The sequence below is a fragment of the Heterodontus francisci genome, chromosome 26 (assembly GCF_036365525.1).
Source record: "Heterodontus francisci isolate sHetFra1 chromosome 26, sHetFra1.hap1, whole genome shotgun sequence".
Lineage (NCBI taxonomy): Eukaryota > Metazoa > Chordata > Chondrichthyes > Heterodontiformes > Heterodontidae > Heterodontus > Heterodontus francisci.
This window is the reverse complement of record NC_090396.1, coordinates 60,651,174-60,673,724: the sequence shown is the minus strand read 5'-3', so window position 1 is coordinate 60,673,724 and position 22,551 is coordinate 60,651,174. Positions and strand designations below refer to the sequence as shown.

Sequence of the window (22,551 nt, the reverse complement as noted above, 5' to 3'; positions counted from 1 at the left end):
TTAGATAGCCAAACTATGGTGAGTCTGCCAAGATAGGTATTTTGGTTGTGGTATTTTGGTGAGCCACCCATCACAAGTGTTCAGGAGCAGGTTTTGGAGACATTGAGATCAATGGAGAGCTCCGTTGGAGGGCACAGGACAAATCAAACTCTTCTCAGCTGGATAGAGATGATGAGCTCAGGGGTCATTGAAAAAGAGGACTATTCTAGAGTAACAGCAGAAAATGTGTGACGTTCTATTAGCATTTACAGATGCTCTGCGTACAACTGGCAAGAGATTGGAGGAGTCCGTCTCCACCATAAGTGCCATGATGTCTCAGGTCTTTGTGCTGCTGGCTACCTCTAAGGAAAAACTGACCACCTGCATGGAACATCAGATGTGGCAGGAATCTGAATGCATGCTGGCCCTGACCAATGGCCTACCGACTCAGTCTGCCAGTTTAAATAGGATGGAGGAAAGCCTCGCCTTGGCTGTTCTGCAAAGTGCTCGCCATCACTTGGCAAGCAGGGAAGTGCAGGCGGGCCATGAGAGGGAAGATGGGGAAATGAAGTGGGGACCCTGCTCAAAATGCTCCCACTCCTCCCGCCTTTCCCTGCCTTAGTCAGAGCACTATATGCTGTCTTCTGTCCCAATGGCTGAATCTGCCCCTGCACAGTAGCGGATCGGGGCAGTCTTTGGCAGGCATTCACAGGCTCCAAAACCTAGAGGGCAGCCACAAGCATCTCAGCAATCAGAGCAGGGGAACGAGCAGCCTGTCTCTAGCTCTACTGAAGCCACAGGGTTAGCACCATGTTGGAGTAATAGGAAGAGGATGAGAAAGACTTTGTAATTTAACATGGAAAATTACTAAACGTTTGTCAACTCGGGTCACTTTTACTGTCAATGTTTATGCACCATGCAGTTTATTTCAGATTTCCATAGTCCAGCAATCCCCATTGTTGCCTGTTGCCTGCCAAGAGGCCTCAGCCTTAAGGAAAATGATATGACAAGAATCGAAGACGAGCAATGGGTGTCGGTGAGAGGGATGGATTATTGACTGCAGGAGTGCTTTGTGCTGGGGGCTGGGTGTGGGCACAGTGATTCAGATGGCTGTACCGCCTCAGATCGGCTGAAACGTATCGGAATAAGTCCATCCCGTGTAGCCTGGCAGCTACGTTTGCAGCTGCAGGTACCCTACCCAAAGCAAGCTCCTCATTATGTTCCACTTGTTGCTTCTCCTCCTCCTCCTCTGAAGATGCAGAGCTGTCCTCACCTTCCTCCTCCTGCAGCTCCAATCCTCTCTGCTGCACTATGTTGTGCAAGGTGCAGCAGACAAATATCATTCTGGACATCTTTGCTGGTGCATACAGAAGGACACCTTCGGATCTGGCCAGGCATCGGAATCGCATCTTCAGCTTGCTCAATGACCAGTCTTGTGTCCGTGTGGCTTCAGTTGTACTTTTCTTGGGCATCAGGGGGTGGGGGGATGCTCCTCACAGGTGTTATGAGCCACATCCTCAGAAGGTATTTCTTGTCTCCAAGGAGCCATCCATTGACTCTTCTTGGAGGTGTCAAAACTTGTGGCAGACTTGACTTGTGCAGATTGAAGACATCATGGTAACTTCCTGGATATCTTGTGCAGACATGCATGATAATCTCTCAGTCGTTACATACCAACTTAAACATTAACAGAGTTGAATTCCTTTCAATTGATGAAAACTGCTGGTTGATCTGAGGCTCCTTGATTGCCACATGTACAATTTAGATTACTGAATATTTGGTAAGATTTAAACATAACTATTTATGACATAAAAGGAACTATATACAGTCAACTTAAACATGTCTAACTTCTCTAATTGTCATGATACTTCGTCTCTTTCACATGTGATCTCTTACATCATCATAGTGGGAGGTGTTACTCACACTATCTCAGACATTAACCCATTATACTACTTCTCTCCCCAAGTATTTGTCCATATATTATTTATACATTCATTTTTTCATTTACATACTACCCCATCTCTTTCCCACCCCCCCCACACCCCAAGTCTCTGACATTACGGATTCAATCTGTCAGGAGGCTTCCTGATCATGTTGTTGTCAGACTCTGAAGATCAGCAGTCTTCCTCTGAACTCTTGTTTCTTGACTTGGATGGCCTTCATTGAGATTTGTAGCATCCAGTTTTTCCTGAATTTTAGGATCAGCTTCTGGTTCATCCAAGTGTATGACTGATTGATGTCTTTAATGAACAGAAATAAGATTTGTACTGCTTCTTATAGTATGTACTAAGTAAGATCACTGTTGATTAACATCAATTTGGATGATTACTCCTTCTCTGCCGTGGTCTCGTATCCATACCTTTTCTCTTCCATCAACTTGGGTAGGTTCCGAATACGATATCTCCTGTTAGAGCTAGAAGATGTTGTTTTCAATAAGACTTTTCTCTGTCTTGAACTCTCTGATAATCCTGGACTTCTGGAAGTAATTTTTAGCGTAGGATAGGAAGTTGTGTTTTAAGCCCATCAACAGTTCCGTTGGTGCTAATACACAATGCAATGGAATAGATCTGTAGTTTAGGAGTGCTGCTTGAAAATCTTCATTCTTGTTTAACAGTGCTTCGCTAGTTCTGACTCCTCTTTCAGCTTCACCATTAGATTGAGGATATCCAGGGGAACTTCTTCTTTCTTCTTCTTCTTTGGCCTCCTTGTCTCGAGAGACAATGGGTAAGCGCCTGTAGGTGGACAGTGGTTTGTGAAACAACGCCTGGAGTGGCTATAAAGGCCAATTCTAGAGCGACAGACTTTTCCACAGGAGCTGTAGATAAAATTGGTTGTTGGGGCTGTTACACAGTTGGCTCTCCCCTTGCGCTTCTGTTTTTTTTCCTGACAACTGCTAAGTCTCTTCGACTCGCCAAACTTTAGCCCCACCTTTATGGCTGCCCACCAGCTCCGGCGATCACAGGCAACTGACTCCCACGACTTGTGATCAATGTCACAGGACTTCATGTCGCGTTTGCAGACGTCTTTAAAGCGGAGACTTGGACGGCCGGTGGGTCTGATACCAGTGGCGAGCTCGCTGTACAATGTATCCTTGGGGATCCTGCCATCTTCCATGCGGCTCACATGGCCAAGCCATCTCAAGCGCCGCTGGCTCAGTAGGGTGTATATGCTGGGGATGTTGGCTGCCTCGAGGACTTCTGTATTGGAGATGCGGTCCTGCCACCTGATGCCAAGTATTCTCCGGAGGCAGCAAAGATGGAATGAATTGAGACGTCGCTCTTGGCTGACATACGTTGTCCAGGCCTCGCTGCTGTAGAGCAAGGTACTGAGGACCTTGTAAGATGTACAAATCCACAGTTTCTGCAAAGTGCATGAAGTAGTCATTTGCAAATTGAGGACCATAATCTGTGTTACGAACCAGGCTGGAGGAGTGCACTGTCATTTCTAGTGCCACTTCTCCACAGGTCACAACATATATTTAAATGTTTACCCAGATAAGAATGTGGTCAATCATATGCTCTACTGTATAATTATTTATTTATTTAGAGATACAGCACTGAAACAGGCCCTTCGGCCCACCGAGTCTGTGCCGACCATCAACCAACCATTTATCCTAATCCTTCACTAATCCCATATTCCTACCACATCTCCACCTTCCCTATATTCCCCTACCACCTACCTATACTAGGGGCAATTTATAATGGCCAATTTACCTATCAACCTGCAAGTCTTTGGCTGTGGGAGGAAACCGGAGCACCCGACGAAAACCCACACGGTCACAGGGAGAACTTGCAAACTCCGCACAGGCAGTACCCAGAATTGAACCCGGGTCGCTGGAGCTGTGAGGCTGCAGTGCTAACCACTGCACCACTGTGCCGCCCAGAATAAAATACACCAACCAGGTTTTGTTTCATAAACAAAAAAATTATCAGTTTATTATAAAAACAAGTCTTAACCAGTAATGCAGCAAAGTATTAACACACAGATTGAAATATGAAAGTTTTTTTAAAATTCATTCATGGGATATAGGCATCGCAGGCCAGGCCAGCATTTATTGTCTATCCCGAATTGCCCTTGAACTGAGCAGCTTGCTAGGCCATTTCAAAGGCATGTAAGAGTCAACCACATTGCTGTGGATCTGGAGTCGCATGTAGGCCAGACCAGGTAAGGACAGCAGATTTCCTTCCCTAAAGGACATTAATGGACCAGATGGGTTTTTACAACAATCGACAATGATTTCATGGCCATCATTAGACTAGCTTTTAATTCCAGATTTATTAATTGAATTCAAATTCCACTTTCTGCTGTGGTGGGATTCGAACCCATGTCCCCAGAGCACAGAACCCCTGAGGGGTTCCGATGAAGGGTCACTGACCCGAAATGTTAACTCTGCTTTTCTTTTCACAGATGCTGCCAGACCAGCTGAGTGGTTCCAGCATTTCTTGTTTTTATCCCCAGAGCAATACCTGGGTCTCGGGGTTACTCATCCAGTGACAATACCAGTACGCCACCACCTCCCCACATACCTACCTTAGCCTCTCACAAACACATACACTTTGGTTAAGTGAAAAATAAAGAGATTTTCTCTTTAGAACTTTGTTACCAAAAAAAAACAGAAAAAGAATACTTTGGCCAAATACTTGTTAATTCTTGAAGAAAAAGAGAAGATATGGAAAGATGTCAGGTACCCATGTTTTTATGTCTGGCATCTGGGTTTATGGTGACCGGTCGCTGGGATCCTTTTCTGGATCAATTCATTCAGGCGGTGTTGAGGAATTATCAAGCAAGTTTTTCCAGTGTCTCAGGAGAAATGTAGCAACTGGGGTTTCAGGCAGCCTTTCGGGAGGAATGCAGCATCAATTTCTCTATTTCTTACACTCATTTCTAAGAGTTTCTCAAAGAGGTGGACAAACTGGCAGGATTTTCAAAGAGCTGGAAGAGGCTGAGTTGGGGTATTGTCCTTGGCAGGCTGATTTTTTAACTCCTTTTCAAAACACTGTCCATACCCCAACTACTTGTCCAAAGCAAAACCAAAACAATGAGCTGGATTTTACAGCCCCCCCGACATCAGTGTTGGGCAGGGGCCGGAAAATGTCTCCATTAGAGGCCTGTCACAGGCCTCAATGCCAGGAAGGCCAGCTCGATATTGCCGGCGGCAGCGCGGCCTCGTAGCAGCCCTCCCACCACTCAGCGACGGAAACCAAGTCGAAATATTTAAATAAATGTAAATTAATAAATAAATGACTTACCCATTTCCACCATCCATTCCGATGCCATATTGGTGCCAATGGTCGGCATTCTCACGCCAGGTGGTCGAAGTTTCAGTAGGGGAGCATCTCGGGAACAGTGATCATAATTCCATAAGTTTTAAGGTACTTGTGGATAAGGATAAGAGTAGTCCTCGGGTGAAGGTGCTAAATTGGGGGAAGGTTAATTATAATTATAACAATATGAGGCAGGAACTGAAGAATTTGGATTGTGGGCGGCTGTTTGAGGGTAAATCAACATCTGACATGTGGGAGTCTTTCAACGTCAGTTGATTAGAATCCAGGACCAGCATGTTCCTGTGAGGAAGAAGGATAAGTTTGGCAAGTTTCGGGAACCTTGGATAACGCGGGATATTGTGAGCCTAGTCAAAAAGAAAAAGGAAGCATTCGTAAGGGCTGGAAGGCTGGGAACAGACGAAGCCCTTGAGGAATATAAAGATAGTAGGAAGGAACTTAAGCAATGAGTCAGGAGGGCTAAAATGGGTCATGAAAAGTCATTGGCAAACAGGATTAAGGAGAATCCCAAGGCTTTTTATACGTATATAAAGAGCAAGAGGGTAACCAGGGAAAGGGTTGGCCCACTCAAGGACAGAGAAGGGAATCTATATGTGGAGCCAGAGGAAATGGGCGAGGTACTAAATGAGTACTTTGCATCAGTATTCACCAAAGAGAAGGACTGGTGGATGATGAGTCTAGGGAAGGGGGTGTAGATAGTCTCGGTCATGTCGTTATCAAAAAGGAGGAGGTGTTGGGCGTCTTGCAAAGCATTAAGGTAGATGAGTCCCCAGGGCCTGATGGGATCTACCCCAGAATACTGAGGGAGGCAAGGGAAGAAATTGCTGGGGCCTTGACAGAAATCTTTTCATCCTCATTGGCTACAGATGAGGTCCCAGAGGACTGGAGAATAGCCAATGTTGTTCCTTTGTTTAAGAAGGGTAGCAAGGATAATCCAGGAAATTATAGGCCGGTGAGCCTTACATCAGTGGTAGGGAAATTATTCGAGAGGATTCTTCGGGAGAGGATTTACTCCCATTTGGAAACAAACAAACTTATTAGCGAGAGGCAGCATGGTTTTGTTAAGGGGAGGTCGTGTCTCACTAATTTGATTGGGTTTTTTGAGGAAGTGACGAAGATGATTGATGAAGGAAGTCAGTGGATGTTGTCTATATGGACTTCAGTAAAGCCTTTGACAAGGTCCCTCATGGCAGACTGGTGCAAAAGGTGAAGTCACACAGGATCAGAGGTGAGCTGGCAAGATGGATACAGAACTGGCTCAGTCATAGAAGACAGAGGGTCGCAGTGGAAGGGTGCTTTTCTGAATGGAGGGCTGTGACTAGTGGTGTTCCACAGGGATCAGTGATGGGACCTTTGCTGTTTGTAGTATATATAAATGATTTGGAGAAAAATGTAGCTGGTCTGATTAGTAAGTTTGTAGACGACACAAAGGTCGGTGAACTTGCGGATAGTGATGAGGATTGTCAAAGGATACAGCAGGATATAGATCGGTTGGAGACTTGGGCGGAGAAATGGCAGATGGAGTTTAATCCGGACAAATGTGAGGTAATACATTTTGGAAGATCTAATGCAGGTGGGAAGTATACAGTAAATGGCAGAACCCTTAGGAGTATTGACAGGCAGAGAGATCTGGGCGTACAGGTCCACAGGTCACTGAAAGTGGCAACGCAGGTGGATAAGGTAGTCAAGAAGGCATACGGCATGCATGCCTTCATCGGTCGGGGCATAGAGTATAAAAATTGGCAAGTCATGCTGCAGCTGTACAGAACTTTAGTTAGGCCACACTGAGAATATTGCGTGCAATTCTGGTCGCCACACTACCAGAAGGACGTGGAGGCTTTGGAGAGGGTACAGAAGAGATTTACCAGGATGTTACCTGGTCTGGAGGGCATTAGCTATGAGGAGAGGTTGGATAAACTCGGATTGTTTTCACTGGAACGACGGAGGTAGAGGGGCGACATGATAAAGGTTTACAAAGTTATGAGTGGCATGGACAGAGTGAATAGTCAGAAGCTTTTTCCCAGGGTGGAAGAGTCAGTTACTAGGGGGCATAGGTTTAAGGTGGGAGGGGCAAAGTTTAGAGGGGATGTGCGAGGCAAGTTTTTTACACAGAGGGTGGTGACTGCCTGGAATTTGCTGCTGGGGGAGGTGGTGGAAGCAGGTACGATAGCGACGTTTAAGAGGCATCTTGACAAATACATGAATAGGATGGGAATAGAGGGTTACGGTCCCCGGAAATGGAGAAGTTTTAGTTTCGGCAGGCATCAAGGTCGGCGCAGGCTTGGAGGGCCGAATGGCTGTTCCTGTGCTGTACTGTTCTTTGTTCTTTGTTCTATTCGGATCTCCATCTGGAGATCCAATGCGGATCAATGGTGGGGTGGCGGAAGCAGGTATGTTTCTCTCTGTGGGGGAAGGAGCAGGGTAAAACTAATTTCATTGGTCTATAGGGTGGTGGGAAGGGGTAAAGTTTAAAGTTGATGAACTTTGGGGGTGGGAGGTCGGGAGCAGAAGGGAAGTGTTTTGGGGAGGGGGGAGGGCAGGTTTTTATTTCTATGGTTATTGGAGGGGTTGGTGGGAGAGGGTCAGGAGAAATTTATTACTATTTTTACCAACACAGTGGCTGGAATTTTGCGCTTACCGGTGGCATTGGGGCTGATGCGCCTGAAGCGGATCAGGACCCCGATCCCGCTCCGCATCGCCTGGCCGCCGGCATCACACGCTGATCACCTAATCAGCGGGCCCGCGGCATAACTCCGAGAAGAAATGGAGCGAGTGGGCGGGAACTTCAGCACCATTGGGGGCGGGACCACATACGCGGAAGGCTGATTGTAAGCCCTATATAGAGGAGTACTGAAGTTAAACAGAGCAGTGAGTTCTTCATTGGATGTCAAGGAAGATACAAGTGTCATAAGATTAGATTAGATTAGAGATACAGCACTGAAACAGGCCCTTCGGCCCACCGAGTCTGTGCCGAACATCAACCACCCATTTATACTAATCCTACACTAATCCCATATTCCTACCAAACATCCCCACCTGTCCCTATATTGCCCTACCACCTACCTATACTAGTGACAATTTATAATGGCCAATTTACCTATCAACCTGCAAGTCTTTTGGCTTGTGGGAGGAAACCGGAGCACCCGGAGAAAACCCACGCAGACACAGGGAGAACTTGCAAACTCCACACAGGCAGTACCCGGAATCGAACCCGGGTCCCTGGAGCTGTGAGGCTGCGGTGCTAACCACTGCGCCACTGTGCCGCCCTAGTTCTGGAGATTTCAAAGGCTCCATACCTTGAAACACAGAAAGACTGGGAGACAACAATATTACTGGTAGAGGTGATGGAGGGCAGAAGCAATCATGTTGGCCCCCGATTCTCTGATGATTCACTGCAGGTCCTCTTCCAGGCTGTTGAGGAGAGGAGAGACATTCCATCCTGTCTTGTATTAATTCTAATTTCAGGTCTCCATATTCGCATCCTTCAACTAGCATGTAACGGTCATTAATAAAAGCATCTACCAGTTCACCTGGTTTCTGGACTCTTTTGTTGAATTTGTTCCTTTCTAGAATCATATTGCTCCTCAGGTTGAAGTACTTATCAAAGGCTTTTAAGACTTCTTCAAATTTATCTGATGTCTCATTAATGCCTTGTCTTGTAATAACATAATCTGCTATGGAGTACAGTAATGTGTTGACTTGTTCTGATTCAGACATGCTATCTAATTGAGAAGGAATTCTATAGCTCAAAAATCTTTTTCTTCACAGTGACCAGTTTTGATTTTGATTTGGTCCTTCCATGTGTTCAAACCTCTCTGGTCGTGTAAATTTAACATCCATGGCTTTTCCAAACATTCTGGGTAGCTTTCTGTCTATTTTAAATTTTCCTTCCCATACTAGAAGTTTCCCCTCACTTTTCTGAAGTATTCCTGCTCTTTTCAGCCTTGTGGTTACCTCGTGTAATGGTGCTGACCTCAGATCTGCCCCTGCCAAGGATTTTTGTTTTTTCACAGTGCTGCCTGCCGAGTTCACCATTAGTATAATTTTCTACCCTTTATCAGGGTTCTCACCAGATTCCCGACTGATGCTTGGTCCTACGACTTGAAGCTTGCGATCGCTGGACTGAGATTTTTCTTCACAGACCACCACGCCTCTGTGGTGCAGCCTTGATGCTTCTGCAAGCTGACTCCCCGACTTTCTGTTTCGTTCATGGAGCAGCTCTGGAGCTCTTCATTGCCTTTTCTCGAGTTCTGCAGTTTGGCACTACTTTTTCCAGGTCTGATAATTTTCAAATTTTTCTGGGTGTTGTATGGCGAGAACCACCGTAGTTCACCATTGCCACCATGTTGCATGTTTGGTTAGTCTACCAGAGAGATTACTGAGTCTTTGGTAAGATTTAACCATAACTATTCATTACATAAAAGGAATTATATACACTATACTTAAACATGTCTAACTCCTCTGATAGTCACGATGCTTCTTCTTCTTCTCAAGTCTCTTTCACATGTGATCTCTTACACCATCAGAGTGGAAGGTGTCACTCACATTATCCCAGACATTAGCCCATTCAAACCCTTATACTACAGCATGTATCTATGGGAATCTAGCTAAAGTAGCAAATCCAAGTGCCCTCACATTCTGAGTGGGTGTAAGTGGTCACCTGGCAAACATGAAATCACCTGGGAGATGTGCCTGTGCGCAGCAGATTGTGCAATTCTGCAGATGTCACCAGCATCACTGGAAGGAGCCAGAGGCGAAGAAGTTCTGGGCTGTGGTGACCTTGACTGAGACTCTCAATGTGTGCCTGGTCCATGTGGAAGGGAATTTTGTTCCAGGTTGCTACAAAGGTCAGCAAAGACCTACCATGAAAGTCTGAGCCCCCTGAGGCACTGGTGCTCAGTCAGCCTCTCTCTGCGTATACCGTGTGTGGGAAATTGCCTCCTGCAAGCCGGACCTCTGTGTTCATCCCTTTGGCCTGTGGAACGGCTGAGGAGAAGGCTGCTGCTGTTCCTGCAGGTGTTGCTCCTGCTGCTGTTGGTGTTGCTGGTGCTGCTCCTATTGGTCCTCATCAGAGGTCCAAGGTAGAGCTACATAAGTGGCATCCATGCTGCTGAGCAGGCTGGCAGCTGGGAAGTGCAGATCAAAGTCAAAAAAAGGTTGCAGAAATTACCTTCTAAGTCTTTGAAATTGCCTCCAAAGCAGTGCAGGTACATTCTCAGAATAAGTCCTTTGAGCAAAAGCCTTTCACCCATGCAAAGAAGCAGCTGTCAGATCTCAGTATTTAAAGCCTTTTCAGCCTGTCAATTGCACAGCCTCATCAATTCATGCTGCACTCTCGCTTTGTTCAACCTGGCGAGTTTCAGACAGCCTGGGAAACCCATGCGTTGACAGTTAAAGCCAAAAAACAAGGTTAAACATGCCTTTATTTTATGTTAATAGCAGACGCCTGCCCCACATGTTAACAAATGTGCACGAGTTAAATGTAGAAGTTGGTGATTCCTGCCGGCTTTCCGGCAGGCCGGCATTTTTTGTTTCTTTAACCTCCCACATGCACCGATACACAACCAACCTCGCAGGTTAAAATTCAGCCTATAGAGTACAAAAGCAACAAAGATATGCTAAACATTTATAAAACATTGATTAGACTTCAGCTGGAGTATTGTGAGCAATTCTCGGCACCACACTTTCAGAATGATGTCAAGGCCTTAGGGAGGTCCAGAAGAGATTTACAAGAATGGGAACAAACATGTAGGACTTCAATTATGTGAAAAGGCAATAGAAGTTAGGGCAGTTCTCTCGAGAGAAAAGAAGGTTAAAGGGAGATTTGATGTTGTATATCATGAAAAGTTTTGATACAGTAAATAAGAGAAACTGTTTCTAGTGACAGAAAGGTCGGTAACTGGAGGTAAAAATGATGGTAAGTGCAAAAGAACAAGAGAGGTAAAAAGAATTTATGCAGCAACTTGTTCTGATATAGAAAGCACTGCCTGAAAGGGTGGTGGAAGCAAATTCAATAAGATTTTTCAGTCAGCAGTCAAGTGACAATGCTAGCTGTTGACCTTGAAGAAAGCTCATTTAAATAGCCGGGATGGACTGCGCATCCCCCACACCCACCCCGATGATGTGGAGGGGATGGGCTGTCCATCCCCAGCAATAGTATCAGCTGCCTGCAAGCAGGCGCTGATGCCATTTTTAAAGGGCTTTGAGCCCTAACATTCAATTTAAATATTTAAAGAAACGGTTAATAAAAACAATTAAATACATTCATTTTACCCCTCTCCCCCCCACCAAAAACCATAAAATTAATTACTTGCTCTCTCTCCCCCAAAACACTTACCTTGACCACCTGCCCTCCCCCCCTGCAAAGTGCATAAACTTTAACCTAAAACCTTTCCCATCATCCCCTACACCAATGATGTTTCTTTGACCCTGTTTCTCCCCCCCCCCCCATCCAGCCTGCACTGAGAAACATACCTCCTCTCCCCTCCCAACCAGTGTTCCGCCTTGTTACTCCAGATGGGGGTCCGAAGGTGCAGGAGTGCCGGCCAGTGGCACAAAGATCACCCCAGGACTGATGGTGGGAATGTAAATATAAGTAATTAATTGATTTTAATTTATTTAAATATTTAAATGGCTGTCCTGTCGCCAAGTGGCAGGGGGGGCTGCCATGAGGGCTCGCCGCCGCCGGGAATATCGGGCCAGGTCCTCTCGGCACATGGTGCGTGGTGGCCCTCTCCCAGAGATATTTTCTGGCCGCCCACTCCCCCAACTCCATCACAACCCCTGACATCGGGGGTGGGGGGGGGGTCTGTAAAATTCAGCCTGTGACATCACATCCTGTGATGATGCTTATGGTCTAAATACATAATCTACCCAGCAACAGCTTATGTATATTATATTACATCTCCCCCAAGTCTCTGACTTCATTATTCAGGTCTGTAATGCCGTGGGGTTCTCATGACTTGAGCACAGCGTGTCCTTCTTTCACTTGTTTGGGTCTTTTGGTTCTTCTTCCTCACTTTCCTGTGGGTAAGTGGAACAACTGGATGTCTCAGGTTCTCTGGTTTTCGCTGTTGTCTGGGTGATCTGTTGTTGGTTGTATCACTGGTTCATCAGCTCTCTCTGGTAGCTGATTCTCCTAGTTTTTTCCCCATTTGTTTTTTCTGTGATGTCAGTACCAATGATCTTCTATTTCTCCTTATCCATTCGTGGTCAGTCTGGACTATGTAGGTTTGAGGATATGGAGATCCATCACTTCCCCATATTGACCCTGATCTTTAATCCAAACGAAATCTCCAGGCTGTAGGCCTGTTTGATTTTTTGTTCTGTAGCATCGATCATGATTCTCTGTTTGCATTAACCTCTCTTTCTCTTCTTTCAACCTCACTCTTTCCTGGTATTCTGCAACGATTTGTGGCCGAAGGGTTCTTGAGAGTTTGGGTAGTTGTGTCCTTAACCTCATATCCATTAGCAACTCACATGGGGCCAACCCATTCTCAAGTGGCATTGATCAATAGTTTAATAGCGCCGCCTGAAAATCCTCATTCTTTTTCAGTAGCATTTTCACGGTTCGAGCACCTCTCTCCGCTTCTCCATTGCCCTGGGGTTACCTCAGTGAACTTGTAACATGCGCAAACCCATACGTTTCTGCAAAATCTTTGAAGTGTTCATTCGCGAATTGTGGACAATTCGCAAATAGGGACAGGTGGTAGGAATATGGGATTAGTGTAGGATTAGTATAAATGGGTGGTTAATGGTCGGCACAGACTCGGTGGGCTGAAGGGCCTGTTTCAGTGCTGCATCCCTAAATCTAAATCTAAATTATCGGAGATCACTAGGTCTGGATTGCCATGCGTGGCAAAAATTTCTTTGAATGATTGGATTACGGCTTCAGAACTCTGGCCATGTATTGGTTTGACTTCAACCCATCTGGTGTAACAGTCAATGACGGTAAGGAAAATCTTCCCTTAATATTCAAACAGGTCCATTTCCAGGTGCTCCCATGGCCTGGACGGAAACAAAGACGACATAATTGGCTGTCTAGAGTCTTGTCTGGTAGCAGCGCATGTGATATACCTGGAAATTAGGTCTTCGATCTCCTTGGAAACACTTGGCCACCATACTGGGTTTCTTGCTCTTGCTCTACACTTGGTGATTCCTAACTGCCCTTGGTGTAGTTTCTCTAGGATAGGAATATAGGAGCAGAATTAGGCCATTCAGCCCTTAGAGCCTGCTCCACCATTCTAGATCATGGTTGATCGTCTACCTCAACGCCATATTCCCGCATTATCCCCATATCCCTTGATGTCATTAGCAACTAGAAATCGATTGATCTGTGTCTTGAACTTACTCAGTGACTGAGCTTCTTCCACCCTCTGGGGCACAGAATTCCAAAGATTCACCACTCTGTGAGTGAAGAAGTTCCTCCTCATCTCAGCCGTAAATCACTTGCTCTTTATTCTGAGATTTGTGTCCCTTGGTTCTAGACCCCACAGCCAGGGAAAACATCCTTTCTGCATCTACTCTGTCTTTCCATAGAACCAAAGAAAGGTTATGGCACAGAAGGAGGCCATTCAGGCCATCGTGTCCATGCAGGCAGAGAAAAGCTAGCTGCTCAATCTAATCCCACCTTCCATGGTCCATAGTCTTGCAGGTTATAGCACTTCAGGTGCATGTCCAAGTACCTTTTAAAAGAATTGAGGATTTTTGCCTCCACCACCATTCCTGGCAGTGAATTTCAGGCACCCACCACCCCTGGCTGAAAAAGTTTTTCCTCATGTCCCCTCTAATCCTTCAACGAATCCCTTTAATCCCTTTAATAATTTTGTATGTTTGATGCTGAGGACGTTGTGGATAGCATGTTTAGTGAGGTGGTCACACTGCAGGTAATGGCTGCACAGGCAGAAAAGGGATGGGTGTCCACCAGACGGAGTAGTAGGCGCAGACAGATAGTGCAGTAGTCCCCTGTGGCCATCACCCTCTCAAACAGATAGACTGCTTTGGATACTGTTGGGGGTGATGGCCTCCCAGGGGAAAGCAGCAACAGACAAGTTCGTGGCACCACGGAGGGCTCTGTTGCACAGCAGGGGAGAAAAAGGGTTGGAAGAGCTATAGTGATAGGGGATTCTATCGTAAGGAGAGCAGATAGGCATTTCTGTGGCCGCAAACGAGGCTCCAGGATGGTATGTTGCCTCCCTGGTGCCAGGGTCAAGGATGTCGGAGCGGCTGCAGGACATTCTGAAAGTGGAGGGTGAGCAGCCAGAGGTCGTGGCCCATATTGGTACGAACGACATAGGCAGGAAGAGAAATGAGGCCCTGCAAAGTGAATATAGGGAGTTAGGCAGAAGGTTAAAAAGCAGGGCCTCCAGGGTTGTAATCTCAGGATTATTCCCTGTGCCATGTGCTAGTGAGGGTAGGAATAGGAGGATAAAGCAAATGAATGCGTGGCTGAAGAGCTGGTGTAGGCGGGAGGGCTTCAGCGACTCGGATCATTGGGATCTTTTCTGGTGCAGAGATGACCTGTACAAGAGGGACGGGTTGCATCTGAACTGGAAGTGGACCAATATCCTTGCGGGGAGGTTTGCTAGTACTACTCGGGAGGGTTTAAACCAGTCTGGCAGGAGGGTGGGACCCAAAGTAGCAGTCTCTCTGATGAGATAGTTGAGGCAAATGTAGAGATTAAAGCAAGCAAGTGCAGTAGGTAGGCCAGGCAGGGGCAGGACAGGGAGCATGGAAGGTCTGTTAGGCTAAACTGCATTTACTTTAATGCAAGAAGCCTTACAGGTAAGGCAGATGAACTCGGAGCATGGATTGGTACATGGGATTGTGATATTATAGCTATTACGGAAACGTGGTAGAGGGATGGGCAGGACTGGCAGCTCAATGTTCCGGGGTACCGATGCTTCCAGCGTGACAGAGGTGGAGGTAAGGGAGGAGGGGGAGTTGCACTATTGATTAGGGAGGACATCACGGCAGTACTTAGAGAGGATATCCCGGGGGGAGTGCCCAGCGAGGCCATATGGGTAGAACTTAGAAATAAGAAAGGGGTGATCACTTTGATGGGATTATACTATAGGACCCCCAATAGTCAGAGGGAATTAGAGGTGCACATATGTAGGAAAATCACAGATAGGTGTAGGAATTATAGGGTTGTAATAGTAGGTGATTTTAACTTCCCTAATATTGACTGAGACTGCCTTAGTGCTAAGGGATCAGATGGGGAAGAATTTGTTAAGTGTGTCCAGGATAGTTTTCTGAAGCAGTATGTGGATGGCCCTACTAGAGAAGGGGCTACACTCGACCTCCTCTTAGGGAATGAGGCTGGGCAGGTGGTTGATGTGTCAGTGGGGTAGCACTTTGGGACCAGTGACCATAACTCTGTTAGCTTCAAGATAGTTATGGAAAAGGATAGGACTGGTCCTCAGGTTGAAGCCCTAAATTGGGGGAAGGTTAATTTCGATGGCATCAGACAGAAACTCTCAAAAGTTGAATGGGAGAGACTGTTTACAGGTAAAGGGACATCTGGCAAGTGGGAGGCTTTTAAAAGTGAGATAGGAAGAGTTCAGGGCGGCATGTTCCTGTTAGATGGAAGGGCAAGGCTGGCAAGTTTAGGAAACCTTGGTTGAAGAGGGATATTGAGGGTCTGGTCAGGACAAAGAAGGAGGCATATGTCAGGTATAGGCAGCTGGCATTAAGCGAGTCCCTTGAGGAGTATAGGGGATGTAGGAGTACACTTAAGAAGGAAATTAGGAGGGCAAAAAGGAGCCATGAGATTTCCCTGGCAGATAAGATAAAAGAGAATCCTAAAAGATTCTAGAAGTATATTAAGAGTAGAAGGGTAGCTAGGGAGAGAGTAGGTCCCCTTAAGGATCAGTGTGGTAATCTATGTGTGGAGCCATGGGAAATGGGCAAGGTCTTAAATGAATACTTCTCGTCAGTATTTACCGTGGAGAAGGTCATGGAAGCAAGTGAATTCAAGGGAGGGAACAGCGATATCCTGGAGCATATCAACATTACAAAGGAGGAGGTGTTGGAGGTTTTGAAGCGCATTACGATGGATAAATCCCCAGGGCCTGACCAGGTGTATCCTAGGATGCTATGGGAAGCAAAGGGGGAGATTGCTGCCGCCCTGGCAGAGATTTTTGTCTCATCGTTATCCACGGGTGAGGTACCGGAAGACTGGAGGATAGCTAATGTTGTGCCTTTATTTAAGAAGGGCAGCAGGGATAAACCGGGGAACTATAGGCTGGTGAGCCTTACATCAGTGCTGGGAAAGTTATTGGAAGGGATTCTGAGAGACAGGATTTCTTTGCATTTGGAAAGGCAAGGTCTGATTTGGGATCGTCAGCATGGCTTTGTGCATGGGAAATCATGTCTCACGAATTTGATTGAGTTTTTCGAGGAGGTGACCAAGAGGATTGATGAGGGCATGGCGGTGGACGTGGTGCACATGGATTTTAGCAAGGCCTTTGACAAGGTCCCCTTGGTAGGCTGGTCCAGAAGATTCGAACACATGGGATCCAGGGTGAGCTAGCCAAGTGGATACAAAATTGGCTTGGTGATAGGAGGCAGAGGGTGGTAGTGGAGGGTTGTTTTTCAGATTGGAGGCCGGTGACCAGTGGTGTACTGCAGGGATCGGTGCTGGGCCCTCTGTTGTTTGTCATATATATTAATGACTTGGATGTGAATGTAGGGGGCATGATTAGTAAGTTTGCAGATGACACCAAAATTGGTGGTATAGTGGACAGTGAAGAAGGTTGTCTAAGGTTACAACAGAATATAGACCAACTGGGAAAGTGGACAAGGGATTGGCAAATGGAATTTAATGCAGACAAGTGCAAAGTGATGCATTTTGGGATGTTAAACCAGGGCGGGACATATACGGTGAATGGCAGGGCCCTAGATAGTGTTGTTGAGCAGAGAGACCTTGAAAGTGACAACACAGGTAGACAGGGTGGTGAAGAAGGCGTATGGCATGCTTGCCTTCATCGGCCGAGGCTTTGAGTACAAGAGTTGGGATGTCATGTTACACTTGTCCAGAACGTTGGTTAGGCCGCATTTGGAGTACTGTGTGCAGTTCTGGTCGTTGCACTACAGGAAAGATGTGATTAAGCTAGAGAGAGTGCAGAAAAGATTCACAAGGATGTTGCGTGGTTTCGAGGGCTTGAGTTATAAAGAGAGATTGGATAGGCTGGGTCTGTTTTCCCTGGACGAAGGAGGCTGAGAAGGGACATGATAGAGGTATATAAAATTATGAGAGGCATAGATAGGGTAAATAGCCAGAGTCTGTTTCCCATGGTAGGGGTGACTAAAACTAGAGGGCATAGATTTAAGGTGAGAGGGAGGAGGTTTAAAGGGGATCAGAGGCATAAATTTTTCACACAAAGAATAGGGGGTATCTGGAATGAGCTGCCAGAGGAGGTGGTGAAAGCAGGAACAGTAGCATCATTTAAGAGGCATCTGGACAGGTACTTGAATGAGCAAGGCATAGAGGGATATGGTTTTAATGCAGGCAGGTGGGATTAGTATAGATAGGCATTATCGTCGGCATGGACGCGATGGGCCGAAGGGCCTGTTTCTATGCTGTACGACTCTATGACTCTATAAACGCCAGAGATACAGGCCCAGTCTCCTCAACCTGTCCTCATAGAACATCCTAGGAATCAGTCTGGTGAATCTCAATGGACGTCCAACCTTAAAGCCCTTGGAATAACTAGTCTTTCGTCTTCGACTAGTAAGTCGTCCACAATAGTAAGTTGGCTTTTTTGCTGTGATATTTTCTAAAAACTGAGTTATTAGGCATATATTCTGGCCAACCTTATTGGCAAAACTGTCCTACTTTTTCACAGACTTCGTCCTCTTTCTGTAGGTTTCTAACTTGGCCTAATATTTGAGCAACTGCCAGCAAATCTTTGGTTATAGCTAAAGCGAAGACTTCCACTTCGTCCAGGAATGAGACATACATCTCCCACTTCAGGTATAGTAATTGATGCTCCTGATAACATGTTAGCTGTTACCTGCTGTTTACCTGGAACATATTCAGTTGTTGTGTTATATCTCATTAGTTGTAATTGAAATCTCTGTACCCTTGGGGGTAATTTTGCTAGCTCCTTTGAATTAAGCAACGTCACTAGTGGCTTATGGTCAGTTTCGATCTTAATGTTCAGGCCCAGTATGTAGCCCGAAAATTTCTTGATGCCCATGTTGCTGCCAATGCCTCCCTCTCAATTATTGCATATCTTTGGTCTGTCTCTGTGAATGAATGAGAGGCAAAGTACACAGGCCTGCGTCATCCATCTTTTTGAATCTGAAATAAGACTGCACTTAATCCTGTTGCCGTGTGTCTGCTGCAATAATGGTCATGAGCTCGGGATCATAGTGTGCTAATACTTCTGATGAATTTAACATTTCCTTGATTTTCTCAAAATAATTTTTCTGGTAGTCTCCCCAGCACTAGACATTGCTGCTGCTTAGCAGTTGTCGTAAAGGCTCATTAATAGTCGTTAGATTTGGTCGGAATGTACCTACCTGTTTAACCTTACTCATGAATCGCTGTAAATCTGTTACATTCTTTGGCTCTGGGAAATCCTTTATTGACTTTGTCTTGTGTGGATCTATCTTGGTACCAGATCCACCAATTATGTGGCCAAAGAACCTCACTATCGAGTGTGAGAATGCACACTTCTCATTTAATGTGAGACCAGCCTTTTGAAATCTGTGAAGGGCTAGTAACTAGAAGTAAGAATTAAGGTAAGGGCAAAAGAACAAGAGACATGAGGTAAAAAGAATTCCTGCAGCAACTTGTTATGATCTAGAATGCACTGTCTGGAAGGGTGATGGAAGCGATTTAATAAGGACCTGGATTTTGAAGTCAGCAGAGAAGCAATAGCGCTCGCTGTTGAACTTGAAGAGAGTTGCCCACAAAGAGCTAGTGATCACTGTGACATGGATTTCACCTTTCCCAATGTTAATATAATGGCGTCAAGTCAAGGGGATCTCCAGGCACCCAGCTACACTATGGGATCAAGCAAGCTAAGCAGCCAATCACATTGAAGAATTCTCACAGCCAGCAAACCAGGAAGTAAATGTACTATAGTGGTCAGTGTGCCATTATTATCAAATGAGGAGAGTAGACTTTGGATCAAAGTAACAGGAGTTTATTTACAGGGGTTTATCTCTTCGGCATCTACATTAACACTGAGCAATATGAGGTTCAGACTCGTGACATCACATCCTGTGATGATGTTTAAGGTCTATATACATAATCTACTCAGCAACAGCTAATGTACGTTATTCTGCTGTAAAATGCACTGATTATTCTTCACGTTTACAGAGAATTAAATTAATATTGGTACTTACACACTAGAAGCAGAAATATCATAAAGGAACTTACAATGTATATTATATTAGAAAGCAATGGATTTTTTTTATCATATTGGAAAAATTTGATAACACACAAATATAAAATTGGTTTTCCAGGGCCAGAGAGGCTCTTCAGCAGTGGGTTATGAATTATTACACTGTCAAAAAAACAGTTTCACCTCATTAATAAGGCCTAATTTTTTTGGGGGGGTGGGTGGGAATGGGATTAGCAGCAATATTACACCGTAATATAAGAAGTCTTTGTCAGTTCAGTTATTTCTAAAAATTGTCATCTGTGGGCATTTCAATAGCACAAGAAATCATGGACAGCAACTTCTAGATTTCTGCGTTTAACTGCACCTGTGAGGATGCCAGAGGTCAGATGCAAGACAGTTTCATCATCATTACAACTGTAATATACAGGCAAATAGCTTTCAAAAAGGAATAGGAAAAATACTTGAAGTGGAAAATTGGCAGGACTATAGGGAAAGATCAGGGGAGTGGGACTAATTGGGACCAGCTGCTTCAAAGGATTTACACAGGCATGATGTGCCAAGTATCTCCCTTCTGTGCTGTATCATTCTATGATTGCACTGGAAGCTGGTCCCACCTGAAAAATTGGCCACGCCCCAGATCCAATTAATCACCATTGCAAGTCTCTGCAAATTGCGCCTGTTTTGCAGGCCATCTAGGAGGGTCTTAAAACTAAGCTTTTTATAGGCGCAAGGACAGTAATAGTCAAGTTTCAAAAGTTTATATTGTATATATATTTAATTTACTAAGAAACTGACAACTGTACACAATGTAACTAGTAAATGACACTGCATAATTTTTTTAAAGGTCAATTTTAGTTATTTAATATAGGGTTTACTTACCAGTGGTGGACTAGAATAAAAATGCTTACTTTTTGTGATAAATCCACTATCAGTTATATTCATAAAGCTGCACCTGGTTACCACTCTTAAATATATCACGGAATATTTTTAATGGAAATATTTTTTTAAAATAACAATCTAAATGTTTGACAATATGCAGAAATTCAAGAGAATAAACACTTCTCACAACTAGTGCAATTTTGAATGCAATTTGTGCCCAGATTACTGATTATATCCAAAGTAGAAACTTTTGGGACCTGTTGCTCAATATTGTGGTCACAGTTCATTTGGAAGTCACTGTACAGTTGTTTTATTGCATCTAATTACAAACTTGGCCATGTGAGCCGCATGGAAGATGGCAGGATCCCCAAAGACACATTGTACAGCGAGCTCGCCACTGGCATCAGACCCACCGGCCGTCCAAGTCTCCGCTTTAAAGACGTCTGCAAACGCGACATGAAGTCCTGTGACATTGATCACAAGTCGTGGGAGTCCGTTGCCAGCGTTCGTCAGAGCTGGCGGGCAGCCATAAAGGCGGGGCTAAAGTGTGGCGAGTCGAAGAGACTTAGCAGTTGGCAGGAAAAAAGACAGAGGCGCAAGGGGAGAGCCAACTGTGTAACAGCCCCGACAAACAAATTTTACTGCAGCACCTGTGGAAGAGCCTGTCACTCTAGAATTGGCCTTTATAGCCACTCCAGGCGCTGCTCCACACACTACTGACCACCTCCAGGCGTTTACCCATTGTCTCTCGAGATAAGGAGGCCAAAGAAGAAAAATTACAAACTCAACATAAATGCATGAACAAACAATAAAAATCCAATAAATTAGAAACACTTAGAGCCACAGCTGGAAAATGTATGTGTTCATACATTCACGAGGTTACAAGTGAAATTCTGTACCTGGAATATGTTTGAAAGATCTCTCAAGTTGAATATGTAATGAAACTTTATAGCAGTGGGTAGGTAAAATGATGAAATTTTCTGATGCAAGGCTGTTGATAAAAATAATTTATTAAAAAGGAACATAAAATATCAGAATGTTGCACTTTAAACATCTAAAATTATGATTCTAATTGACTGGACAATTGTACCGACCTCAGCATAAGCTTGTTAATTCCATTGGGGGAATAGGATCAGGGTTTCAATCCAAAATGATGCCAAGCAACAGCAGAGGACTGAAAAATCCAGATGGTAGACAAGAATAGTAGGGAAGGAGAAAAGTTATCAGAAAGGAAAAGAAAGAGAATTACAGGCTGTGACTAATAAAAAAAAAAATATGGGTTGGGAAAATTGGCCTTTATTTTACTTTCTCTAGCTTCTTGTCCTGAAAATTAAATTGTGAGGGTCAAGCAAATAGTGGTTGTGATTTTCTGCCCTCTGTCTGCAGATTAAATGGAATTTAGCCCATACAGGTGTTAGGTGATGCATTTGGTCAAACAAGACAAAGCAATCCACAATAATTGGGAGGATACTGAGAGGTGTAGAGGAAGTGAGGGACCTCAGAGTGTATGCTCACAGATCCCTCAAGGTAGCAGGACAAGTTGATAAGGTGGATAAGAAGGCATGTGGAATCCTTTCCTTCATTAGCCAAGGCATAGAATATAAGAGTTGGAGGTTATGCTGGAACTATATAAAACATTAGTTAGGCCACATTTTGAGTCCTGTTTGCAGTTCTGGTCACCTCATTACAGAAAAGATGTAATTTCGCTCGAGAGGGTATGGAGATTATTTACGAGGATATTGCCAGGACTGGAAAATTGCAGCTTTGAGGAAAGATTGGATCGGCTGGGGTTGTTCTCCTTGGAACAGAGGAGGCTGAGGGGAGGTTTGATTGAGATGTACAAAATTGTGAGGGGCCTGGATAGAGTGGATGGGAAAGGCCTAGTTACTTTAGCAGAGGGGTCAGTGATTAGGGGGCATAAATTTAAAGTGATTGATAGAAGGTTTAGAGGGAGGATGAGGAAAAATGTTTTCACTCAGAGGGTAGCGGGGGTCTGGAACTCACTGACTGAAAGGGTAGTCGAGGCAGAAAACCTCATCTCATTTAAAATGTGC

At 45.0% G+C, this 22,551-nt stretch overlaps 1 protein-coding gene across 1 annotated transcript in view; it reads right to left on the bottom strand.

Moving 5' to 3' along the window:
- Nucleotides 1-22,551, bottom strand: part of LOC137384384 (dynein axonemal heavy chain 17-like) — a 1,056,876-nt gene that overhangs the window by 334,623 nt on the left and 699,702 nt on the right. The window contains exon 51 of the mRNA XM_068058353.1: nt 21,397-21,488. Coding sequence (XP_067914454.1) covers nt 21,397-21,488 — 92 coding nt within the window. The remainder of the gene's footprint in view (nt 1-21,396; nt 21,489-22,551) is intronic.